This window comes from Cricetulus griseus, chromosome 2 (assembly GCF_003668045.3).
Source record: "Cricetulus griseus strain 17A/GY chromosome 2, alternate assembly CriGri-PICRH-1.0, whole genome shotgun sequence".
NCBI lineage: Eukaryota > Metazoa > Chordata > Mammalia > Rodentia > Cricetidae > Cricetulus > Cricetulus griseus.
This window is the reverse complement of record NC_048595.1, coordinates 263,007,587-263,034,730: the sequence shown is the minus strand read 5'-3', so window position 1 is coordinate 263,034,730 and position 27,144 is coordinate 263,007,587. Positions and strand designations below refer to the sequence as shown.

Genomic DNA, 27,144 nt, shown 5'->3' with positions numbered 1-27,144 from the left:
TGAGGGACTGATTTGTTTTTTTCCCATAGAAAAGGTTCTCATGTGGGGCTGGAGAGATAGCTCAGAGGTTAAGAGCACTGGCTGCTCTTTCAGAGGTCCTGAGTTCAATTTCCAGCAACCACATGGTGGCTCACAACCATCCCTTATGAGATCTGGTGCCCTCTTCTAGCATGCAAGAATACATGCAGGCAGAACACTGAATAATTAATAAATAAATAAATCTTTAAAAAAGTAAGTTTCTCCACTCTGGAGGCAGAGGCAGGTGGATCTCTATGAGTTCGAGGCCAGCCTGTTCTCCAAAGCTGAAGTGCCTCCAGAGTGCCAGGATAGGCTCCAAAGCTACACAGAGAAACCCTGTCTCGAAAAACAAAACAGAAAAGTAAGTTTCTCATGTGCCCCAGGCTGACCTCAAACTCACTCTGTAGCTGAGGATGACCTTTAACTCCTGCCTCCATCTACAAATACCTGTGATCACACCTGACCATATTCTTCCCCCACCCGAGACAGGGCTTCTCTGTGTAGCTTTGGAGCCTACTAACTACATTTTTTAAAGCACTCTTGCAAAGGGCTTAGGCTGACCTCTAACTTCCGGGCTCAAGTAATCCTAAATAGGCCTCAGTCTAAACAGATTTGTTTGGTGAGGTTAGTCAGCCGTGAAAGGCCAGAGAGACACTCAGAATCAGAAGAGTGAGACTCCAAAGAGATAGGACTTCTGATCCTGCCCCAAGCTCCGGGACCTCCTGATTGTGAAATCAATGTATCAGCCACTCAAGCTTGAAGCCAGAGTACAGTGTGTTCTGCCAGCCTGCCAGGTTCAGATCCAGGCTCAGAGTTCTCTTGAAGGTCAGCCTGGGTGAAAACATACCAGCTGGGGGCCTTTCTCTCCCCTTGGGTGGTGTTGTCACAGAGTGTTCTGGCTTTGAGCCAAGCCACACAAGGTTGGTTTAGCATCCATTCTCATCCTGGAAGCCTCTCTCCAGAGTTGTCTGTTAGACAGAAGTTCTTATCCTTAGGCAGAGATTTCTCATAGGGTAGGTTTTCAAGGTGGCCACTGGCAAGAGCATAGCTCTTTCCAGTAATGTTGTGGATGTGCTGAGTGAACACGGAGGTGTGTGGATCAGTCCAAACTCAAGGGCCGGGGTCTTTGTGGGCTTGGGAACTGACAATGCAGGAGACATGGGAAGGATAAGAGCCGTATACCAAATGAAGATAAGCACTTACTCCTATCCCACAGCTTTCTTCAGTCTGCTACTGTTTTCCTGGGCTGTACAGAAGCCTGTCCTGCCATCCTGTCAGTAGTTCCTGGATTTATGCTTGCACTCTGCTGTTCTTTTCCGAAAGTCCTTGTGAGAGCCTGTATTTAGGGTGTTTTACCTGAGTTTGCTTCTGGCAGTCCAAGAGTTGGGGGGTCTTCATGGAGGCCTTTGGCCCATTTTGAATATATTTTTGTGTAGGATGAGAGGTACGGATCTAGCTGCATTCTTCTGCATATGTATTCTGTTTATGAAAAAATGGGATTTTCTTCAGCTGTAATGGAAGATGAAATGATGTGACCTTCATAATGGAATGGATCGAACTGAAGATTACTGTTAGGTAAAATAAGCTAGACTTGGAGAGACTAGTGTATGTTTTCTTTTATGTACAGAATGTAGATTTAAGTGTGGGAGGGCATAAAAATAGAAAGGAACCTATGAGAAAGGAAGAAATGGTCCAAAGGGAAGAGAAGAGTGGGCAATGGAATGTGTGTGTATACATACATACATGCATACATACATATATATACATACATATATACATATATACATACATATATCTCATGAAAGCAGAGGCAAGAGTAAGAAGGAGAGAGCAGTGGTAAGTGAATGAGAACAAAGTATAGTGTTATATATGAATGAAAATATTACAACAAAATATATTTCTTCACCTTAACAAAAATTAATTTAAATGAAAGAAGGGCTGGAGAGATGACTCAGCTTGCAAGCATGAGGACCTATACTTGACCCCCGAACTCATTTAGAAATGTTAGGTGTGGTGGCCAGCTCTTGTAATCCTAGTTTGGGGAAGACAAAGCAAGAGGAGGCTCTCTGGGGCTCACTGGCTAGCTAGCCTACCCTAACTGGTAACCTCAGGCCAAGGAGAGGCCCTGTCACAAAGGCAGTGAACACAGTTTTCACGCTGCTACCCAAAGCTGTCCTCTGGCCCTCACATGTGCATGTATGCATGTGCATCCCAACATATACACATACACCACATGTGTGTTCAAAAAAGAAATAAAATGGAAAATATTAATATGAATAAAATATTAATAAAGCCTGATGGAATGGCTTCTCTCCCTAGTGCTTCCAGATCCCTAGGCCAAGGTGGAAATGACCAAACTTAACACTCCAGGGTAACCAGAATCATGTAACCTCTGTTTCCTAATGGTCTTTGAACACCAGTTTGTTTTGGTGATGTTTGGCATTGAACCCAGGACCTCGTGCGTGCTGGACAAGTGTTCTGCCATTGAGCCACACCTGCAGCCTTTGGAACTGTTTTCATTGTGATTTTTTTTTTAAATTTTCACAGATATGAGACATGCTTATTAGCTCTTCAGAGACCCAGAAATTAGATTTATCAAAGACTTCAAAGCCACTGTTATAATATCCTTCCACAATTAAAGAAAGCCTAAGACACTGACTCCAAATATAAGGAGTCTCAATAAAAAAGAACCAAACAGGACATTCCCTTCTAGCTTCAGGAGGTAAGCACATGACAGATAGAACCCCGCCCAGAAGAGGGAAATATTGGAACTTATCTGGTAAACAAAACAGAGAATTATCCCATGAATGGGCTCCCCCAGGGTTTGGCTGGCTGCTTCCTTTGGCTGGTCCATAGCATGCCCTTGAGAACCAAGGGCAGTGAACCAGTAAACTCACATTTTGGCATTCACCTCAGAGCCTCCTGTGTTTAGGGTCAAGTTCTGAATTGTCCAGCAATAAATAAATAATCTTGTCCCCAGCAGGCCCTGGTTGAGGTTGGACCCAGTGGATTTCTCTAGATCAATTACCTAAGTTTTCAGGTAAAAGCCCGGGTCCAGGGTGGCCAACGAGCTATTGGAAGAGATGAATAATGGTGAAAGACAGAGTCAGGAAATTTAAAATACATGGACACACTGGGAAAAGAAACGGATAAAGAAACTTGGTGACCTCAAGTCCATCTTTAGGACACAGTCACAACATGAGGCTTATTTAGGTTTTGAAGATGAATCAGGACAGAGGGTGTTATGGAATGTGTGCCCCCTGGGAAAAGACCATAGACTCAATCCAACCATAATTAAAAGACTTATTGATTAGCTGCTGGCAGGCTGACATCCCTAAAGCCCAGTCTCAGGCATGTCCTGAAGGAAGGGTGTGGGGAAGGGATTTTAAAAGGGAAAACCACAGGAAAATCTTCAGTATCTATGTAAGCAACTGTTCTGTTCTGCCAAGTTAAGAGGTCAAGACAACATAAAACAATCTTTGGGTATCTGTTTAAGCAAGTTAACAGAAGCCGAAAAGGCAGTTAGTCATATCATAACAAATAGATAGTCATGGCTGTATATCTCTGGGTGGGGGTCACTGAGGCAGGGTTACTGAGAACTTATCTTCCAGGGACTGGAGTCAGAGACAAATGGCTGGTGGGAACTAAGATGAATGCCTGACATAAAATGAAGCTTCTTTCTTTCTTTCCTTCTTTCTTCCTTCCTTCGCTCCCTTCCTTCCTTTTCTTCTTCCTTCCTTCACTCCCTTCCTTCCTTCTTTCTCTTTTCTTCCTTTCTTTGTCTGCCTTCCTTCCTTCCTTCTTCCTTTGGTTCTTTGACACAGGGTTTCCTCGTGTAACCTTGGCTGTCCTGGAACTCACCCTATAAAACAGGCTGAAACTCTGTAGACCAGGCAGGCCTCGAACTCAGAGATCCACATGCCTCTGCCTCCTGAGTGCTGGGACTAAAGGCATACACTGCCACTACCCTGCAAAATGGAGTTTCTTTAGCCATCACAAGAGCAAGAGATACACAGTCTTGGTCCAGGTATAAGCTGCTTGGTCACTATCTCAGTTCTTGATCTGTAAGATGGCCTCCGGTTCTTACTGCTTGTGGGGATAGTCAGTTCCTGGAAATGACTAATTTTGCTTAGGGATGATGTCAACATACGGTCATCTATCTGGGAGAGGCTCGGCTGTCCCTGTAGGGTCAGGATACCAAATGAAAGCCTTCATGAATCCTTGGGGATGGGTGATGGGAGATTGTAAAAGCAGGCAGTGGGAAGGTCACCACTCTCTGTCTTTGGCCTCAAAGCAGGATGAAGTAGGTTGTTAAGCAGCAACTGGTTTTGGACAGATGTCTTGTGAGTGATTAATGAGTATGTACACAGTTAAGCTGGTGACTGACCCAAAATAAAGGGGCATAGATGAATAACTTAACATAACATAAATAAACATGAAAGATGTTTGACTTCCCACTGTTGAGTTCATTCTAGGCCTAAGTGAGGAGCCAAAGATTTTCAGGAAAATGGTATCTAAATGTCTAGTAAAGGTCTCTAAGAGCCTTCTAGAAGTCTGTGGGACTTAAGGGGTTAACTAATGGTTTAGGTATACTGCCAGCCTAGAGTGGGTGGGGTCAGTACTTCTGGGAATTCTCAAAGGCACAGACTGAGCCCTATATTGAAGAGTTAAGTGGTTCATGACTTTTTTTTCGCTCTATATTGCAAAGTAGTTCCATAAATTGTTGAGTAGGGCTGTCACCTCCCAGGAGGCCAGTCTGGTTCCTATAAAACCATCTGCCCAGATGATAGCTCCACCATCATTAGCAGTAATCTTGGGGTGAAGGGGTTGGAGGTAAGGAGGGTGGTTTGTCCTGTTGTTACTGGAGTCAGAACTCAAAGGGACAGTGAAAGATAGTGACTTATCCCTATACCAATGGCCTCAAGGAGTATGATATAGGTTAGGCAGACACTCCTAGGAGGATTATCAAGCAGGAGTCTGTGCCAAAGTAAAGGAGCCAGGGCTAAAAGAAGGCCACCATTCTACCCTTTGATCCTGCTTCCTTTACCTTGTGGACTCAAGAGTCCATGATTTTTAACAAAAGCAGGTTCTACATAACTGTTAACAAATTTATTATAAAAAGGGTGTGGAGTCTAGGACAGGCTTAAAGACTATAGGCCTAGACAATGTATGTGGTTTTGTAATGGGCCAGTGAACTATAGTTATGCCATCTCATGAAAGTGTTCGTATTTCTAAGAATACTGTAAGTGCAAAAACTATCTTGGGTAAAATTCATCTCTGGACCATCCCTAAATTCCTCCATAATGTGGCCCTGAGCTAAAGGCTAAGTGCCTGACCATTTGACTGTTCTCTCTCCAGAGCTGCTTTTTGGGCTATGTCACAATTGTATTTTTTTTTTTTTTTTTTTTTTGTCCTTAAAAACTCAAATCAACTGGAGGTCGAGACTGTTTTCCTTCAATTTGCTTGGGACAGCCCCTCCAGTGGTTAATAAAGACTCCATTCAATTCATTCAGGAATGTTTCTTTTCAGGTGCCCCAGAGTAGTGTAGTATGGTGCATGTACATGAATGTGCAGAGGAGAACACAGACTATTTCCTCTATTGCTCTCTCCTATTGCCTTGAGACACTGTCTCTCACTGAACCCGAAGGTCTGTTTCGGTTAGGCTGTATCCTGAATCTACCCAATGCTGGGGGTTACAGGCATATGTAGACATGCCTGGCTTTTTACATGGGGCCTGGGATCTGAACTTAGATCATGTTTGCAAAGCTAGCACTCTTAGCCACTGAGTCATCTCCCTAACCCAACCATCTACCTTCTTACTACTTTTATTAATTGGCAGGGGAGTGAAGGCAGATAAAAAACTACATGCCTATCATGGGTATCAAACCTGATATCTATCACAGATTATTAAGAAAGATTCTTTGTGGAGTCTGAGTGGTGGAGGGAGGGTGTATGGGAAGGCTTTCACTGTACTTTCAGAGCCCAGGATTTGGAAAGCAGAGGGCAAGATCCTCTTCTAGTGCAGAGGGAGAGGGGACTGCTGCAAGCTTATGAATGCAAAGAGAAGAGCCCCAACCCAGACACTGACACCTGCACAGAAAACACGGAGGGCCCAGGGCTGTTGTGCATGCAGGCCTGAGGCATCGAGGGATTTTATTGTCAGAGCACCAAGTACTATTTATCATCATAGCCTGTCACTACTACTAAGGAATAAATGTTTCATTTTCTAATTTACAGACACTAAACATGCTAATATTAGAGTCATTCATTTAAATCTAGAGGTCTCAGAGCTTGGAATATGGGAAGAGACACTCACTCATTGTAATCTGCAAAGGCTTTCAGACAATGAATATTCCAGACACATGCTGCAGGGGTTCTGTGGTCTTAACACTAAGGTGAATCTCTCAGAGCTGGAGGTCTTGACTGATAATACCAGAAAGCCCAAATAAAGCTGGAGTTTGAAAAAAAAAAAATACAATCTTTCAATAAAGTCCAGAGTCAGGGCAGATTCAGGGTGGTCAATTTCCTGATCTAATGTTGTATTTTTGGGTTCCATCTCTTTCCATTGTTCTCCCTGGTCCTCACAGCTTGTCCTGTGAGGCTGGTTCCCTTTCCTGGTCCTCATATGGTTGTCAAAGCTTCTCACTCAGAAGCGTCTAGAGGTAGAAAGGGGACGTTGCTGTTAATCTTCTTAAGCTCAAAGCAAATCCTCCTAGAAACTGTCGAGTCTGTCCCCCCCACCCCTGCCCAGCCAACAAGACTCTGCCTCAGATTATATTGGTTGGTAGGTTAAACACCCATGCTTAAATCAACTTTGCCAAGACCAAAACCCATTGCCTTCATTTTGACCAACCAATACCCATCCTCTTTGGCTACAAAGGCCAAGCCTTCACGGGAGCCTTAATGGCCATCTTGGGCAGAGTTACCGATTCAGCTTCAGACAGCAAAGAGGAAGCATGGAGTGACTGAGGAGGCCACAACAGCATGTACCCCACAATCAGCAATCTCTAAAATTGCTTCCATCAAAACTATTTGCTTTGTCCATATACAAACTTGGCATTTCTATGCAAGTAGACAAGTGATGCTACTGACTGGCCACATTCAATACCTACTTTGTGTTGGGTATGTACCATGTCAGCTGTAAGTTCCTGAAACCTTGGAGCAGTGACCAAGTAACGGAGCCTTCTAGGGGACATTATGTTCTAGTTGTTACCTAGGGAGTGTTAAGGGCCCATTCAGTCCATGTTCTCTTACCCAGATGGTTTTGAGAAAGGAAGGTGAGCAAACCAAGCTTTCCAAAGAAAGATCTATCCTACAAGTAGCATAGGACCTGTGCTGGTTGGCTGTATGTCAACTTGACACAAGTTGGAAAGAGAAAACCTCCATTGAGAAAATGCCCCACCAGATGGGCCTGTGGGCCATTGTGGTAGCTTGAATGTAATTGGTTCCTAATGAGCTTAGAGGGTGTGGCACTATTAGGAGGTGTGACTTTGTTGGAGTAGGTGTGGCCTTGTTGGAAGAAGTGTGACTGTGGGGGCCTGGTTTGAGGTTTTCTATGTCAAGATACCACTCAGTGTGTCAGTTGACTGACTTCCCATTGTTCTGATAAAGATGTAGCTTTCACCATGTCTGCCTGCATGCCATGCTCCCTGCCATGATGATAATGGGCTGAATCTCTTGAAACTGTAAGCGACTCATCCCAATTAAATGCTTTCCTTTTAAGAGTTGCCGTGTCAGCTGGCTGGTGGTGGTGCACACCTTTAATCCCAGCACTCAGGAGGCAGAGGTAGACAGATCTCTGTGAGTTCAAGGCCAGCCTTGTCTACAGATCACGTTCCGGAATAGCCATAACTACAGAGACCCCATCATGAAAAAATTAAAAAAAAAAAAGTTGCCATCACCATGGTGTCTCTTTACAGCAATAGAAACTCGAACTAAGACCAGCATTTTCTTTTCTTTTCTTTTTTTTTTTTGTGATTTTTTGAGACAGGGTTCCTCTGTGGCTTTGGAGGCTGTCCTGGTACTAGCTCTTGTAGACCAGGCTGGTCTCGAACTCACAGAGATCCACCTGCCTCTACCTCTGGAGTCCTGGGATTAAAGGCGTGCGCCACCAACGCCCGGTTTTTTTTTTTTTTTTTTTTTTTCAGCGTTTTCTTAATTGGTGATTTACGTGGGAGGGCCCAGCTTTGGGCAGGTGTTCCTGGGTGCTGTAAGAAAATGGGCTGATCAAGACAGTAAGCAGCTCTTCCCCATGGCCTCAACATCAGCTCCTGCCTCCAGGTCCCTGCCGTTTCAGTTCCTACCATGGCTTCCCTTAATAGACTGTAACCCAGATTATATAAGCCAAATAAACTCTTTCCTCCCCAATTGCTTTTGGTCAGTGTTTTATCACAGCGATAGAAACCCTAAAACAAGGCCAAATGCACAATCACCTATAGGGTAACAGTCAAGTTGGATGCAGTGTCTATTTTATAGAGAAAGAACAGCGGTCTATTTAAGCCACTTAAAACATTCTTCACTCCATGATGCCTTTGACTACTGCAGTGACCTCAGAAGGCAGGCTGAATGGCCAGCCAGGTTAACAGAATAAATACCCTTTCAAAAGGAGACTCTTGCCACCCAACTCCATTCACAAAAATGCTGTTTTCTTTATAAATATCTAGATATTTCTCTTAAGAGGTGTTTAGAAAACTGTAATTTCACTTCCAAGTCATATGCAAGTCCCATTTGTTCTTGTGGTTTTGTGACATAAGAAGAGTATGTTGCAGCTAGGTGGTGGCGGCACATATCCCAGCACTCAGGAGGCAGAGGTAGGGGACTCTTTGAGTTGGAGGCCAGTCTGGTCTACAAAGCAAGTTCCAGGACAGCTAGAGCTACATAGTAAGACCCTGTTTCGAACAAACAAAATACGAAACTTGTAAGCATTTTCTGGGGACCATCGAAAGAGTGCAGCAGTCCAAGGCACTCACCACCAAGCCCAGCAACTGAGTTAGGCCCTGGAACTCACATGGTGGAAGAAGAGAACCAAGTCTTCAAAGTTGTGTTCTGGCCTTGTACTGACTGGCTGTATGTTAACTTCACACAAGTCAGTCTCTTGGGAGGAGGACGCCTCCACCAGACTGGCCTGTGGGTAAGCCTGTGGTGCACTCTCTGTGATTGATGACTGATAGATACAGGAGGGCCCATCCCACTGTGGCCACTGCCACTCAGGGGCTGGTGGTCCTGTCTGTAAGAAAGCAGACTGAACAAGCCAGGAGAAGCAAGTCAATGAGCAGCACCCCTCCAGGTTCCTGCCTTGATTATAACCTGTAGGATGAAGTAAACATCTTCCTCTCTGAGTTACTTTTGGTCAGGGTCAGAAATAGGAACCCTAACACAGAACTATTCTGCCTATGCACATGTGCACATATGTGCAAAATAAATACTTTTTAACTTAAAAAGTTTTCCTATTCCTAAAATAATCCATACAGAAACAAAGTTAATTAAATTTTATTTCAACCAAGAATATAAAATACATGTAACTTATTGTAGCTGGAACAGTCACTTTGAGAAGGATGGCTGGGTAACTCAGGAGCGGAAGCCCTCAGTTCTGAGGATGCAATACTTCCTGCATCCCCAGAACGGGCTACTGAGGGCCTCAGGCTCGGAGTATACACATCACAGCAGAGCAAGGAGAGCCATGGCAATATCTACGGTCATACAGAGGGGATGCGTGCAGAAAATGACCAAAAAAGATAGACAGGTACACTTCACAAATAGGATTATCAGAAATACAAACTAGTTTAGAAAGGACATACTGTATAACATATATAAAAAGTACTTTCAGTTGTTATTAAAAAGGACACCTCAGTCCTGGCTTTGTATAATGCTTTTAGTGTCTACCCAGACAAAGCTTTAAAAAAATTAAATAGTCTTAATTTACTCACTATAGTTGATAACAGTGCATTAGGTAATTTCCCGTATAACACATACGCAGCACTCCCTACTGGCAACAGCTTAGAGGAATAAGTACCTCCTTGGGTACAACACAAAGTCCTCGAACACTGACCTGTGGGGTTATGATATTCATAACTATTCTTGCTGATATGGGGACCTAAATTGCTACATTTTGTATAAAATTATGACTTGTACCTGACTCCTTCAAGCCTCCATTAAGCCCAATGGTTATCTACTGCCTTTCTCCGTCTCCTACGGAGCAGCACTGAGCTGGAGACATAGCTTCCCTGCAAGTCTTCCTCAGTGTATAGCTGCGGCTACATATTAACAACTCAAAAGCAAAGCAAACTGCAAACCTTACTCTCCAATTCCTTTTCCCTTTAGAGACGAAAAGAGCATCATTTCAGAGGCACAGAGAACAACTAGCAACTTGTTGCACCAGGCATGAGACAGTGAACATGTATGCGTGTGGATGCCATCCCTTCCTGTCTTAAAGGCATCCCTTATGTTAGAGTGAAATAGTGCAGACTGTCAGAATTCTAAGTCTTAAAGTCTCAAAAGCACAGATATAAAAATAAACATGTCCTTGATTTCTGCATCTCACTTCATGGTTTACTTCATCAAAAGGATTGCTTCAATCTCGTATTACCAGCCCAGGCTCAAGCTACCTGACTTCAAGCTAGTCTGTCCCAACCTCCTGACTCCTTTCTCCCAACACCCCTATGCAAAGCTACCTCTAAAAGTGACCTCTAATTAAAAGAACAGAAACCTTTCAACTCAATCCTTCAATACCGGCCTAGACTCCGAGGTTCTTGTAAGTCTGAGGATGCCTCCATGTTCTTAGAGGACAAAATAGTATCTAATAAATGTTCAAAGAGGAATGTAATCATTTGAGGCTCACAAAGGTAAATTCTACCCTTAAAAAGTTTCACAGGTCCCACCCCATGGACTATGGGCCTACTGTATAAGAAAAGCTTTGCTTCCTTTATAGAGAAAGGAAATAATGAATGAAGGTTATTTCTAAGAGTACTGGGCACAGGTATGCATCACCAACCCTGAGGCAAGAAGAGAAAAGCAAAGGGTCAGAACCAGTGCAGTGATGTGGAACCCAGCTGTGTTCAGAATGGAGCTGGCTGGCTACATCCTGGAAAACACTACACTGGAAGCAATTGACAAGGTACCCTGTGTGTGTCAGCTTTACCAGGCCAGTCCTGTGAATGTTTAAGTGCATACTGCCAGAATCATGTATCCAGTTTTTGTACGAAGAGCTGTTGGTATTTTGTTTTATACACAAACTGAGGCTAATGTCTTTTATTAAATGTGAGCTCACTCAAGGGCAAGAACAGAGCTTATTTTCTGTGATTTCCTACAACCACTTGGTAGAATGTGCTCTGTTTGCAAGGGCCACCCAGTTGCTGTTGAAGGCTGCTGTGAACATTTCAAATATGCATAGATGCCTTTAGTGACGGTTACTCACTGGCTTTCTCCTCTAGTGGTCAGCCTCATACCTGCTTCCCATAACACTGTTTACTATAAATTCAGAAGCATAGTTGTCCAAGTGGGTTCAGAAGTAAACAAAAGGACCTTCATATATCACATGACAGTTACAAGTGGCATAGACATCCCATATGAGCTTATTGTCACTGAATTGGCTGTAAAAAGGAATGTGTCTTGTTCTTTGTTTTTCTACCCCACAGAGCATTGAGCCTGTGGTAAGGAAGTAGTGGCCCTGGACAGAGGCTCTAGGGCATAAGACAGAACTTTACATAGGTAGCTACATTATGCAGGAGGCTGATTCTTATTTTAAAACACATAAGGGGTAAAAATACATGGAGCCAGTCAGAAACTCTTCCCAGGGAAGCATTCAACAATTTCCTCTTCAGGCTTGGGATGCTGTCACCATACAACCTTTATTACTACTTAAAAGCATTATTATGCTGAACTCAGTATGGTCCTGGCTGGCTACAGTATCACATCAATAGTGCAAAATGTATACTGGCTTCAAAAATCTTATTTTACTTGAATATGGACCCCAGAGTATCATAACCAGGTAGATAAGTTCACAAGAATAGTTTTTAAAAATGCATATAGTTTGCATATACAACAATTGGCTACTTTTTCTAGCTCAAGAAACATTGAAAACAAGGCTGGTGCTGCTAGTAGCATCAGAACGTAGATGTTCTTGCCCCCTGCACTACAATGGGAGCTCTACACCTTTACATTTCCTCTTGACTCTGGAGGGTGAGGGATTCCTTAAAAGTAGCTAAAAAAGAACTCCCCTCTAATTCGTAGATCATGGAAATGCAAATATTCACCTCATCTACTTTACACTATCTGCCCATAGTTTTTAGGCACAATTATTAAGTTTTCTCCTAGGGGCAAAAGAAAGCATTCAGTGCAATAAAAAGATCCTTGACAGCGTTAAGTCTCAGTAACAACAGCAAAATTATGCATACATAATACATACTTTGAACATGAATAAAACCTAAAATTTTAACATGCTTTAAAAATAGCCACTCTATGCCTAATGTAAATACAAATGGAAAACACTGTGGATGAATTAACAGGCTTTGATTTGAGTATCCTTGATTATGTAAGAAAGTCACTCATGCTGACCCAGATGTGGAGACTGAGGAATCAACATCTCCCTTGGAGAAACCAATGCCTCCGATGATACATGCGCAGAAGCTTTTCCTGCGAGGGAAACAGCTATCTTTGATCAGCATGACGCCTTGGTGAAGTCCTAGTGCAGTTAACAGTCTCTTCAGATTTCCCAGGTGGGTCCCAAAGGACCGTATTCCATCAAAGCTCTTGAAACCCCTTTTAAAGTAGACTTAGCTACATGAAGGTTAAAATTATAATTTTTAATTACTGAATATTATTCAGAATATGATGATTCTAGGAACTAAGTTCCACATGAACAAGTACATAGAAACCACCAACTACTACAGTTCTTCATAGCGTAAGCATGGCAGCTGCAAAGATCGACGCTGTTTTTGGTTGTGGGTACCCTCTGCCCCACATCTGTCTTTTACCAGACCTTCCCTGAAAGAGATAAATAAAAACATAATAGTAAAGTACTTTGGGACAGTAACAGTTTCTTTTTAAGACTTCCAAGAGCAAAGCAGTTAGTCTGTGAAGACTGTGTAGTGCTTTAAAAGGTGCATTTGACTTGTGTGGCTAAATCAGTTCATGAAGTATAAAACTATACACCACGGAACCCTGTTCCTAAAACACTGAGTCCTAAGAAAAGATAAATAATGATTGCTACAGCATGAGAAAGGTGCACCAGAAACTCCTTCAGAAGCTGCTGAAGGGTTGCAGAAGTGCTGGGGTAGATCAGAGGCTTCATCGGGGAGTCAGCGAGGAATTCATGCAGGGAAGAGGGCTGGGGACACGTCACAAGATCTTCTGTAAGTCAATGAAGAAGAGATATTAGTTCTTCCAAACACTCAGTATGCAAAGGTTTCCTCTCAAGTGTCTGAGAGTTTTGTGTGGAGTCACAGTCTTCATTCTGGGGTTCTTTGCAATGCAAATATACCACCCTGCTAGAGGCTGTGCTGTGTTGTCCTGGCCGAGCAGAGGCTGTGGGCTGCGGGTCAGTACCGGTGGGTCTGGTGAGAAGGGTGGTACTGTGTACTCTGTTGAGATGAGGCATAGCCTAGTGTGCTCTGGGACTGGGAAGACCCCTGAACGCTGCTTTGGTAATTCAGGCGGGAACTGGAGTGCTAGAAAACAAAACAAAACAAAACAAAACAAAACAGGAAGTGGGGGTGACTGACTGCAGAGAAAGGCTCAAGATGCCAATCATACTGGGACAGAGATATTAGCTACTTTCACCCCAAGGCTCCTGGCTCAGATCCATAGCAGTTGACATGTTCTGCTTATCTGAAATAGCAGCTTAGGCTGTAAGTACCCTGGATGGCACTGAATTTGGCTGTGTAGTGGGGAGGGTGAGCTATACTGGTTTAAAAACAGGCAGAAGGGATTAACCTTTTACATGACTAAGATCTGACAACAAAACAATTTGGTAAACAATAGTTATTATAAACTTCAGGTAATATTCAAAACGAACATTCTCACCAATAAATCCTACTTCCCACCTAAAAATTAAATAAAGCAGTTTGCTTACAGCAAAGGTCTCAAGAGATCAGCAGACAAGTTTTCAGCCTAGGATAAACCTTGTGCTAAAACAACTTTTTTAACGACAATATTTTCTTTTTCAATAGAGAAAAAAATGCACATCCTTTTCTTCTTCGTCTGGTGTGTGTGTGTGTGTGTGTGTGTGTGTGTGTGTCTGTGGTGTGTGAGTATGTGAGTGAGTGTGTGTGTGTGTGTGTGTGTGTGTGTGTGTGTGTGTGTGTGTGTGTGTGTGTGTGGTTGTTTTAAGGCAGGGCTGACTAGAACTCACTACATAGGCCAGACTGGCCCTGGGACTTCCCCACAGTCTATCTGCCTCATCCTCTGATGTGCTCAAGATTCCAGGGTGAACCACCATACCATGCTCCTTTTTTGAAGTATTCATCATACTTGCTTATATTGAAACCCCATACATGGAAACTAAACAAGGCAGAGTTTCCTCACAGAATAATTCAATCTGGTGCTGAATAAAACAAGGTGTAAGTAATTCAGAATCAAATATAAAAACAAAAACAAAAACAAAAACAAAACATGACACTGTTAAAAATGGCTTTTTAATTTTGAAGAGTGTAATAAAACAAATCTAAAGATACTTTACTCCTTATAAATCCAAGAATCAGATGTGAGGGAAAGTATTTTTCCTTTAGTTTCCTAAATTAGTAGTACAGCTAATTTCCTTTTTGTCTTTACACCCAAAGTATTATCTAGTGCTAAAACAACTTTAGTCTGACATCAATTGTTTCTGAGAACTGTTGCTCAGCCTTTATCATCCATCTCCCATGTCTATGTGGCTACTGACTATTTCCTCCAGTAGGAACAATTTTTCTCAAGATCTTTTTCTAAGTGCTATTGATTTTGTCCGAGTAAGACACTTACCCAGTCTGTGGCTGACATGGATGTACTGACATTTTCTTTAAGGAGCCTCCTGCCTCCCTTTCTCTCCTTGGGGTGTCCATGATAAACAAGTCACAATACAAAATACCTCATGACTGCATGAAAAGTGATTAAAAATCTTCCCGGGATTTCATTTAACACCAGAAATATCTAGTTTTCTTTTCTTTTCTTTCTTTTTTTGTTTTTTTGAGACAGGGTTTCTCTGTGTAGCTTTGGCACCTATCCTGGCACTTGCTCTGGAGACCAGGCTGGTCTCGAACTAACAGAGAGCCACCTGCCTCTGCCTCCCGAGTGCTGGGATTAAAGGTGTGCACCACCAACGCCCGGCCTAGAAATATCTAGTTTTCATATCAGATTTTGGAGCTAAGAACTATTTAAATAAATCTAAAAGGATTTTTTAAAAGTCAATTTCCCATTCCATAAAATGCATTCCCATCAGAAAGGAGCAGGCAGGGAGTACCTGATAATCTGACGGCATAACAGGCCCGCCTGAGCTTGCACCAGAAGGCCCAATCCGGGGCTTCTTGTTTGGAGGCACCTGATTCAGGCTGGAGTCCTGGCTGTGCTGCAGCCCTGCTCCAGCACCGGCGGCGGCGGCGGCAGCTCCCCCTGCAGTCCCATTGGTTTGGGCACTGCTCTGCTGTGGTGGAGGGGCCTGTGTTGGGGCTGCTGTCTGCTGTGGGGGGGCTGTGGGCTGCTGATGTGGGTTCTGCTGCTGTGGCTGATTCTTTTAGGGGAAGGGGAGCAGGGGAGAGAAAGATCCAAAATTTTACTGTGAAGCCAGATGAATGGGAAATTCATTTCACTACTTGACACCCATGACTGTGACATACCTAGGGTATAACCTGGTCACATGAGTTGACTAGAATGATTAGGGATGGGTAACCTCCAAAATACACCATTCCCAAAGATTTACATAGTGATCTCTGAAGAGTAATACTCTCTGAAGTTCATTTAGAGCATGCAGCATCTCCAAATCAAACAGACATTTATTTCAGTGGGTACCACAAGGCACATTGGAAATGCCATCACACTCCTTAAAGCAACTAGAAGTCCTTTCAGTCAGGGCTCTGCAAAACAGAGCAGTGGGGAGTGGCTAATATACTCAAGTGACATAAAGGAATGGAGTGATGCCCACAAAGCAAAGCAGGGTGGAGATGACACTGGACAAACAAAATTAGGAAGAACTAGGAACAGAATGGGCTAAGACAAAACAGGAAGTTCAGTTTAAACTTCATAGTACATCTTCAGCCTCCAAACCTCCACAAAGAGCAAAGTAAAAATGAGTTAGATAAAAGGTGGCGAACACACAGAGATCACCAAATTATTCCCTCAATTATCCTTGTGCTGCTTTTACGCTCTCCAAGTCAGTGATGCAGGAAGATTATACCTTATCACCCTTCTCTTCTGGTTCATCTTCATTAAGGAACTCTCTTTTGGGGTATGGAATCTGGCAGCCAGCAAACACACTAAAACCATTTAAAAGAAATACATGTCAATACCTAAAATCTGTAATTCTATCACCTTACCTTAAAATTTTACTTTTTATTATTTATTAACTTACATCCTACTCTTTATTGTGGCTGGTGTTTGCTGGACACATTCCAAACAATTTAAGCAGTAAGGAAGGAGCAAGTCCCCATATGCCTGATTGCCACTGTCACCGTCAGCAGGCTCACACGAATGACACAGAACTCCATCAGCATCAAACTAAACTGACTTTGTAATTGCTTCAACATGAAAGCAAGTCTCCCACCCAGGGGGGAAAAAGTGTTTCTAATATATACAAGCCCAGAGCACACGTTTGGAAGGGGGAGAGGTGTCTGCAGGCTGTCACGTGCACCATTCCATCGGTTAACCTCTCGTCTTGCAACCTGGTGCTTGAGTTTCACCTGTTCTGCTCTGGGGTTCATCTAGGAAGCTGGTGCAGCCTTTCTCTGAGGAGATTTTATGATGGGGGAAGTCCTTCTGTATGTTATGAATATATGTTTCTCTTACTGGTTGATGAATAAAGTTGTTTCGGCCAATGGTCAGGCAGCATATAGCCAGGCAGGAAGTATAGGTGGGGCTACCAGACTAGAAGAATGCTGGGAAGAGGAATTCAGAGAATAAGTTGAAAAGGAGACACCATGCAGCTACTTAGAAAGGTAGGACCCCTGGGCATTCTCCGTCCACATGGAAATACATAGATTAATAGGTATGGGTTAATAATTAAAAGAGAGCTAGCCAATAAGAAGCCTGAGCCATCAGCCAAACAGTTTATAATCAATATAAACCTCTGTGCATTTATTTGGGACTAACAGCTGTAGGACCAAGTGGGACAGAAACTTTTGTCAACAATTTTCTCTGTGCAGTCGTCATGAGCAAAGCAGAACATGTCAGGCAAGTGCTCCCAGCACTTTGCAGCAGCCAACATCTTCAATTTGAAACAAAAGACCAGAGAAAAGGAACGGTACATACTCTAACGTGGGCAAGGGGTCCTCCTGAAAGTAAGGGTCCTGCAGAGCCTGCTCTGAGGTGATCCTCTTCGTGGGATCCATGGTGAGGAGTTTCTGAAGCTAGCAACAAGTAAGGAACAAGACAGTACATGAAAAGGTTGCTGACAAGTCACCTACCTGACTTCTGTATTAATGTCTGACATAATCAACCATTAAATACATCTTTTACACACTGATGCGCACACACGTGAGTGCGCGTCCATGTGTTTAGAGTAAGTTCATTCAAACGGGTCCCAGGAATTTCGGGTCAAACCCAAGCTGTCAACACTTGGCGGCATGTGCCCTTTCCCACTGAGCCATCTTGCTAGCCCTCACACCATTGTATCCAGCTGCACCATTAGTACTCTACACACATTTATGAAATGACCATTAAGGCCCCTTAAAAGTCTTTTTCTGACATGAATCATGTAAGACATTAAGACTAGAAGTCAAGGATGATTCTCAATAGAATGATATTTAATTTCTAAAGCATCCAACAATTAATTAAACTCTCTCTCCCTCTCTCTTTCAAAAGGAAGACTAGCTGGGACAATTCCACAGTAAACAGGACAAGAGGAGAGCTATGCTGACCAGGTTTCAGTGGGGGAGAGAAGCACCTCCCAGGAGGAACACCCTGGTGTCAGTGGGGAGCACCTACCAGGAGGAACACCTTGCTGTCAGGTTTGACCTTGTGTTTCTCCATGTACTTTATGAGGCTACTGTTGGCATATCTGCAAGGACACAAGCACACGTCAATAGGAGCCCACATGATTTGTGTTCCTAAAGGACAGTTCTAAGGCAGCAGTTTCAGGTGCAAGCACATTATTTAATAGTGACATGACATGAAAATCACTTGTTAATCTCTGTATTTCAGTATTTTTAGTGCCATGGTCATGTTGGGAATGCTTATGTATAACCATTAGAGATGAAAATACAAATATCTTGACATTCAGCAATTGCTGTGATACACTCACATCTGAGAGACAGCTTGCTTGGTTTCTGCTTTTGCAGTGCCGGAGATGGCGTGTAGGTCATGCATGTTAGGCAAGTGCTCTACAGCTGAGTGTCATTCTCCCACCTTCCCCCCTTTTTATTTTAAGACAGGTCTCACTAAGTTGTGCAGGCCTTGAACCCACCCTTCTGTCTCAGCCTCCTGAGCAGCTAGGATCACAAACCTTTGTTACCAGGTCTAGCTTAAGAGACACTTTGACATGTGAGTATCCGGACATATGAGAATATTCTTACTAGCCAAACAACAACAACAAAACCCACCAACATATAAACAACCAAATATCCACCTATTAAAGAAGCAGAAATGCCAGGTAAACCAACTGTTAATATATTCAGAGTAAATGAAATGTTATAAATCCTTACAACTGAACAGGGAAGATGAATGACACCATTTACATAAAGATCACAGACATATCGAACTAATAAGTATTAGAGATACATACATGTACAATAAAACTTTGGGATCACAAATACAAATTCAGAACGCCCAGTCTTCCCTCTGGGAGGGAACAAAGAGGGAGGTACCTAGAGACATCAGTAATTAGTAACATGCTACTTCTTTGGTGAAGTCCAGTGGAGGGATGTTCATTTAATTATTCTAAGTATATAACATTATAACACTACTTCCTACATATGAAACATTTTAAATTTTAATGGTTTTAAAATATAAAAAATATGTATTCTACATATATAAAAATAGAAACCATTGTCAGTGTTTTGATAATCTTCCTTTCTTTTATTATTTATTTATTTATTTTTGAAGCAGAAGTGGTGCTTAAGATTGTTTAAATAGGGTGGGTGGTGGTGTCCCACACCTTTAATTCCGGCACTTAGGAGGCGGATCTATATAGTTCCGAGGCCAACCTGATCTACACAGTGAGTTCCAGGACAGCCAGAGAAACCTGTCTCAAAAACCAAACCAAGACAAAACCCTCAGACCAAAAAGGTGTTAGAAAGAGAGACGCCAGAGGCAAGAATGAGATGCCTCAGAGTAGATGTGGCTCCCAAAGGACTTTGCTTTATGTACACACACACACACACACACACACACACACACACACACACGGTAAGATCAGGGGGAGTATTTTGCTTTGGTTTGATAAAATTAGAACCAGTATAAAAATTTAATATTGTCTCATTAATATTTCCTTTATCAAAGTTCTATAACATTGTTCTTAGTAACTGCACTGCTTACTTATCTGGAGCTGTTTCATCACAGCTATGAAATGTATGCCCTTATGGGCTAACTTGGCACACATGGCAAGAATACAACGTCGTATGAGAATCGGGGACTGCTACTAGACCCTGGCTTGGTTATTTCTCCATTGTGTAATCCTGAGCATAGGTTAACATCTATGAAGATTTAGATCCTCATTAGAAAAAGTGGATTATAACTGTACCTGCCCTGTAAACTTGTTCCCTAACAAGAGCATAAAGGACTTAACACTACCTTGTAACAGCCTGATTTTCATAGGCTAAATTCCTGGGATGATCAAGTCAAATGTACACATTATGAAGTATATTTGTTGCTGTGACCCTTTTGCTTTCTACTCTGCAAAGTGCTAGGGATCAAGCCTAGGGCCTCACACATACTACTAGGCAATAAGTACCATCAAGCTACATATCCCTAGCAATATTTATTTTACATGTACAAATGTATGACTGCATGTTTATGTATAAGCCCTACATTTGAGAGGCTGAAGAGGCTGTTGGATCCCCTGGAGCTGGAGTTACAGATGGTTGTGAGCTAACACGTGGGTTCTGGGAACCTAACCAGGGTCCTCTGCAAGAGCAGCCAGTGCTTTTACCTGCTGGACCATCTCTCTAACCCTGTTTTGGGGATGGGATTTTGTTATATTTTCCAGGTTAGCCTCTTGGGTATCTGGGACAGCAGGGTGTGCTTCCCAGCACCCAGTTCAGCAGCTGCATTTGTAGTAAGTCTCCAAATGCTTGTTCTCACAGAAGAACAGAAGCCAAGTGCCCACTTTACCGTACCCTGATTGATGGACAAGGTAGGTACTGGGTTTGGTAATAGGAAGAAGCCTTGCATTTTTAAGAGAAATCGTTCTCTTCCTGTCTTAGGGCTTCTCTGCCCAATCAGCGGCTTTCCTGAGTTAACACTAGATGCTAGGTTGTCTCAATCATATAGAAATCCTTGAATTCACTTTACTGAGGAATATTTGGTTATAGCTGTTTTATTTTTTTCTTTGTGTTGGAGTTAAGATAAACTGTTTACTTTCTAAACTCTCTTCTAGGGGCTGAACAGTTTCCAAAGTGACATAAACTTTCTAAGTATTTATCAAATTGTGTTTTATTTGAACATGAAGGTTTTCAAAGTAAATTCAATGATCTCCTTTAAATGTTTTCTTTCTTTCTTTTTCTTTGGCTTGCTGAGGACTAAATCCAAACATCTTTCTAGTGAACAGCCTGACTCCCTTAGCCTTGCCTTGTTTTCTAATGAGCTACCTGGAGCTGACACTTTAGAACAGTTACAAAAAAAAATCTACTGTCATTCTTAGCAATTAATTTGCAAAGTATTTTGGAAGTTCTTTATTTTTGATAAAAGCAAGATAATATTCTTTTACTTTTGAAATAATATTTTATTGAAATAAAGTAGTTTCTAGATTGCAGTTTTCAACATATTTTGCTTTAGTGATTTCTATTGTTTGCTGCTGTTTTTGTTTTGAGACAGGGGCTTATTATGACCCTGGCTGCTCTGGAGCTCCACTATGTAGACCAGACTGGCCTATCTCAGAGATCAGACTTCTTCAGCCTGCCATTAAAGGCATGTGCTACCACACCCAGATTGAACAGGGATAGAAATACTACAGGAAGGCCACTGCGGAACTGTAAGCAGAGCACGCCGCTGTTCTAACTATACTGGCAAGGTTGATGGGCAGAAACAGATTCCAAGCATTTCTAGAAAAAAGGAATCGAGCAGCTCTGCTAATCCTTTGGAGAGGTAAGGGAAAGTCAAATGCATGAGAGTGAAACAGGAGGCCTTGGGCTTGGACAACTAGGTGAATCATGGAGCCATTTCTTAGGACATGAAATATAAGGCACAGAGGTTTAGGATTAAGAGGGCAGACGGGGGTTCTATTTCAGGCTGAGATTCCATTGGCGGTTATCTTAGGGTTACTGTTGCTGTGAAGAGACACCATAACCACAGCATCTCTTATAAAGGAAAACATTTAATTGGGGTTGCTTACAGTTTCAGAGGTTTAGTCCATCGTCATGGTGGCACATGGCAGTACGCAGGCAGACATGGTACTGGAGAAGTAGCTGAGAGTCCTACATCTTGCAGGCAACAGGAAATGGACTGAGGCAGTCAGTGTGGCTTGGGCATATACGAGACCTCAAAACCCATCCCTACAGTGGCACACTTCCTCCAGCAAGACCAAATCTACTCCAACAAAACCACACCTCCTAAGAGTCACTCCCTATGACTTTATGAGGGCCAATCACATCCAAACTATCACAGCAGTTTAATATCCAAATGATCACAGCAATTTAATAAGTGAATTTAAAAATGGGTAAAATGTTGAGTGATATATGCAGGTCCGTGAGCTAACCTCAAAATTTGAAATCCAAAGCACTTCTGGAATTTGAAAAAAAAAAAAAAAACAAAACCCTCAAATCTAAAATACTTTTCTAGTCCCAAGCTTGGTACATTTTTAAAAAGACATGCATTTGTGTGTAAGTAGGTAGGTAGACATATTTGTGTTTACATGTGCCCCAACACATAGGGGCTAGAGGGACATCACACCCAGCTTTCCACATTCAGGTCACCAGGCTCCTGCTGCTTCTACCCACCTCCCTGGCCTTTGCAAGGGACATGTAAGCTGTACAAACTGGAAACTTCAGTTTTACTGGTGGTAAACTGTGGTACTCCTGTGAGGGGTTTTACTATCACCATTAGTTTTATTTATATATTTATTTTAATGTGTATGGGTGTTTTTCTGCAGAGGCTAAAAGGGCATCTCTCAAGTCCCTTCTTTTTCTTAAAAATTATTTCCTGTGTATGGGCATTTTGACCACACGTATTTCTGTGTCATGCTCATGCAGTGCCCATTGGAGGCATGAAGAAGGTATAAGACGTCATGAAACTGGAGTCATGGACACTTGTGAGCTACCAAGGAGGTGCTGGGAATGTGAGGAATTTCCTTCCATCAGATTATTTGAAACAGGAAGACACAGCCCCCACCCCCCCAGCCCAGCCCTGCCCTGCCCAGCCCCAAATGCAGGCAACATCTCCCTGGTGACAGCCCAGATAAAAACACATGAAGAAGAAAACTGCTTTTGCCTGCTTGTCCTCACTCTTAACGGCAAGTCTTCCTATTCTGTTACTGTTGCTGTTTCTTCACCAGTGTTACAAACAACTCCTTTGGAATGCCGATGTGAAGTCAGGCAGCTCTCCATGGATCTTCCAGACTGAGACTGCTGAGACAGTCACCAGCCTGCAGACTGAACAACTACCCAATTCTCATCCTCTCCACTATGAGATGACCAATCGTTGGACTAACGGACTACATCCTATAAGGCAATCTAACAAAGCAAACACTCTCTGTCCCTCAGTTCTGCTCCTTATAGAACCCTGGGTTTTATTACTGCCTCTGCACTCCCTTCGCCTCTACTCAACATACACAGTTTGCTTTATTCAGATCCTGGACCATATGGCTCCTCCTTGCCATCTGTCCTAGTTTCCCACTGCAGCATCTCGGTCATCAACCATTACTCAGACAGGAATAAAACCACAGCTCTAGTATTGAACTGAGACCTTTAATATGTTAAAACTGTAACTGTTTCTATTTTCTTTTCTTTTCTTTCTTTCTTTCTTTTTTTCTTTTTTTTCTTTTTTTTTGAGACATGGTTTCTCTGTGTAGCCCTGGATGCCCTGGAACTCATTCTGTAGACCAGGCTGGTCTCAAACTCAGAGAGATCCACATGCCTATGCCTCTTAAGTGCTGGAATTAAACATGTGTGCCATCAGGCCTGGCCCTTGTTTTTAAAAATCACAGCCCTAAATTGGATATATATGTTAAAATCATTTGGAATATGCTTTAAATTACAGACATGAAGGTCAACTAACACCTGAATTGCTGGTTTAAATCTATATCCTTTTTGAAAAGGGCTAACTTTTCCTACTGAAGCTACACTCTATAACTAATGAGCCTGAGTATTTATATCACTCTCAACACTCATGCTGAAATCTGATCCCCAGTATGTAAGTATCAAAGGGAGGGAGGCCTTCAAAGGTGTTGGTTATGGAGGCTTCTGCATCCTTGAATGGCATTAACATCTTAGAAGGAGAGATATTACACAGTTCCCACTCTTTGCCCTCCCACCAGCAACAAGGGCACTCTTCAAAGCAGAGAGCAGACAGATAAACACCAAGCCTGACAGCATCTTCATCTTGGACTTCCAGCCTCTGGAACTATCAGAAAATTAATTCCTGGTGTTCGGGAATTACTTATCTCAGATTTTCGTTTGTTTTTCCCAGCACACATGGACTGTGGTAATCCAGAATTACTCACGTTGTTCTTCTAAAGTCTTTTTGAAGTGTTGGGTACTCTGGCATTTTTCTAATATCTTCCCAGTCTTTATCTTAAAAAAAAATTTTAATAGAAAAGTATCTTATTAAAAGTCTCCTAATTCTTTTAGTTTAAAAATAAACATACAACAAACTTTATGCATGCTCTTACAAAGGAACACTTTTGAAATATAACTCAAAATAGTATTTTGAAAGGGCAACAAATTACCTGCAGGAAACCCCATGACACTAAATATCCGATCTAGTTGATCATGATGAAAAGGATTGCTTGTTTTTATATCCTCCTGACGACAGTGAAAAATAGGCTCTGAAGTCAACAATTCAGCAAATATGCAGCCTATCGCCCATATATCTATGAAGGGAAAAACAACTTTTTATACAAATGCATTACATTTCCTTAGTTACATTTCCTGGATATGATTCCACCATACATACAAAAACATATTTCAGTAAAGCACTATGTAAAGTATAATAAGCACACTGAGGAAACATACAGAAGCTAGGGATGTAGTTCAGCTGGGAAAGTGCTTGCCTTGAAGGCACAAACACAAGGCTTAGGCTCAAGCCAGCACCACAAACCCTATAGCCATGGTGTCCCCTCCTCCCAGGTACTAGCATTGCAGGAATTAGTGCCTGGCAAGTAATTATGTTTTTATTTTAAATGGTCAATCTCTCTAACTGAGAAAAAAAGCTGCAAGCTGGTGAAAATTTAATTTCAGTTCTCCTTACACAAGGCAAAAAGGAATAGTTGAATTTTAACTTACAGCCAATTACAATTATTAAAAACATACAAATATACAACAACAACAACAACCCACGGCATCTATTCCCTTTTAACAGCAGAGGGAAGCTAAGAAAGAAAAATCCTACAACTGTAGTTCTCAAAAAGTTTGCTCCCCAGTGTGTAGACACACAGCAGAACCAGGGACTTGTATGTGTAACATGAACTTTGGTGGGTGTGGAAATCTGAATGAGAATTGCCCCCATAGGCTCATATTTAAATCGTTTGGTCCCCAGTTGGTGGAACTGTTTGGGAAGGATTAGGAGGTGTGCCCTTGTTGGAGGAGGTGTGTCACTACTATGGGCTTTCTAAGGTTTCAAATGCCCTTGCCCTTCCCAGTTAGGTCTCTCTGCTTCCCGTTTGTGGGCCAAGATGTGAACTGTCAGCTAATGCTCCAGCACCAGCCTGCCAGAATGCTCCTCCCATCAAGACTGTCAAGGACTCTAGCCCTCTGGAACTGTGAGCTTAAAATGAAATTCTTTCCTTTATAAGTTGCTTCAGTCATGGTGTTTATGTCACAGTGGGAAACAATTTTGGCAGAAAAAAATGTTTTTAGCTAAACATCTCTCTCCTTAATGGGAAATCTCCCTTTTATATATTGCACCAGTTGTAGGTGAGGGCCAAGGGCATATGGATTGCTTCTGTCCCACATCTCTACCAGGCATGTGCACCCTTTGAGCTGCCTGAGTCCCAGGATAGCTATGAACGTAGATGACAAGATCACTTTACATGCTGCCATGCCAGAGGAGGAACACCCCTATGCCCTGAATTATATGCCATCTTGCTTACTGTACGGTTCTATCAATTAATTTCCAACTGACATCCCTCACCCACACACACGTTCTCAGAATTCTTCTCCCCTCCTATCCTCTGCTGCCTTCTGAGGTTATCTAAGGGACTGTTCCCGAGAGCTGGTAGGGAAAGACCTAGATAACAAGAAAAGCAAACCCATTAGGTCAGAATACAAAAGAGCTGCACTAGTTTTTAGCTCTCAGTCCTGAGGCCTCTCCAGGCACTCTACTGATGGCATGGTCTCAGCAGCCTGATCTGACTGGACACAGGTCCAGTCACACACACTTGTCCCCAAGGTGTGAGACCACTCAGAAAGTTCTGCAAACGTTTAGCAATTTATGAATATTTTATGTTTATACTGACTTTTATTAATTTATACTTATATTAATATCTATTTCAGCACTATGCCGCAGTATCTGATTTTGAAGAAGTCAGACCTGGTGAGGAAGGCACTGTAATACGTGTCTGCTTTTTACTCGTGGATTAATTACAAGGCTAACTGCCTCTCCACAAGTACAGGACAGCACCTGCACTGCTTTGAGTGCCATGCCATTTTCAGAAGCTCGTTAACCAGAATCAGGACTGTGTTTCTTGTGGGTTTTGAGTAACACTCCACTCTCAGTGCCCTTGTTAAACAGTTGGAATAGCAGCGAAAGGTGATCAAGCTGCTACTGCCTATGGCAAGAGCTCTGAAAAAGAAGGAGTATGGAATATGCAAACAAGTCCTCTGGAGACACAAGCACTATAAACCCCGGACCTGGCCACGGCTTACTCTCTCCTTAACTACTCTCTCTCCAGCGCCGAGGGAGATTCTCACCTGCTAATTCCCTATCCCTAGCTGAGTCTACTATGTGGTCAGACAGTAAAATCCCCAAAGTCTCCGGTGTAAGAAAATCATAAATCCCAAGGAACACGTTTATGACCACTTTTCTTTCTCTGGTTCTTTCTCCTTTTGGTGGTCTGGCAAGTTGTTGAGCAACCCAATCCTACCGAGACTCTATTTCCTACCTTAATGGGCAAACTGCCATTATGCAGACCATGGTATCAAGAGAGATGAAACGATGTACCCTGTCTTGGTTAGGACACAGGGAGGGGGGGCTTTTCTCCACATCACACTCCTTTGCTGGTTTTCTTTGTGAAGACAGTTCTAACCCTTTCCAACTCTTCATGAGGAAGGTGCACACATGCCTGCTTCTATAAGCACTGGCTTTAGTAGGAACTATTTCACACTTAGGAGTGCTCAGCTTGTCACAACCACCTAAACACTTACCAATGGCCTTTGTATAATGCCTGGCACCAAGTAAAAGTTCTGGAGCCCGATACCAAAATGTCACAACCACTGGATCCAAATCAGCGAGTGGCTTTAGAGGAGAATTGAATAATCTGGCAAAACCCATGTCAGCTGAAAAATAAGACAGATGTACAAAACTCAATTTGACATGCTTTCAGAGCCATGCAGGGGTTGGTAACTGCCACTAGCCTTTCAAAGGTGGACACCTGCTCTAAAACTGCACCCTGGTTAGGAACTGCATTGTTTACCTCCA

General features: G+C 42.6%; 1 protein-coding gene across 3 annotated transcripts in view; it reads right to left on the bottom strand.

Moving 5' to 3' along the window:
* Positions 1 to 9,491: 9,491 nt before the first annotated feature.
* The window catches only part of Cdk19 (cyclin dependent kinase 19), a 122,893-nt gene continuing 105,240 nt past the window's right edge, over positions 9,492 to 27,144 (bottom strand). For all 3 annotated transcript variants that reach the window (XM_027402182.2, XM_027402184.2, XM_027402185.1), the window contains 8 exons: positions 26,871 to 27,002; positions 24,236 to 24,379; positions 24,011 to 24,080; positions 18,124 to 18,196; positions 17,449 to 17,546; positions 16,379 to 16,457; positions 15,449 to 15,715; positions 9,492 to 13,682 (listed from right to left, as the gene is read on the bottom strand). In XM_027402182.2, coding sequence (XP_027257983.1) covers positions 13,554 to 13,682; positions 15,449 to 15,715; positions 16,379 to 16,457; positions 17,449 to 17,546; positions 18,124 to 18,196; positions 24,011 to 24,080; positions 24,236 to 24,379; positions 26,871 to 27,002 — 992 coding nt within the window. In that variant the 3' untranslated portion in view covers positions 9,492 to 13,553. The remainder of the gene's footprint in view (positions 13,683 to 15,448; positions 15,716 to 16,378; positions 16,458 to 17,448; positions 17,547 to 18,123; positions 18,197 to 24,010; positions 24,081 to 24,235; positions 24,380 to 26,870; positions 27,003 to 27,144) is intronic.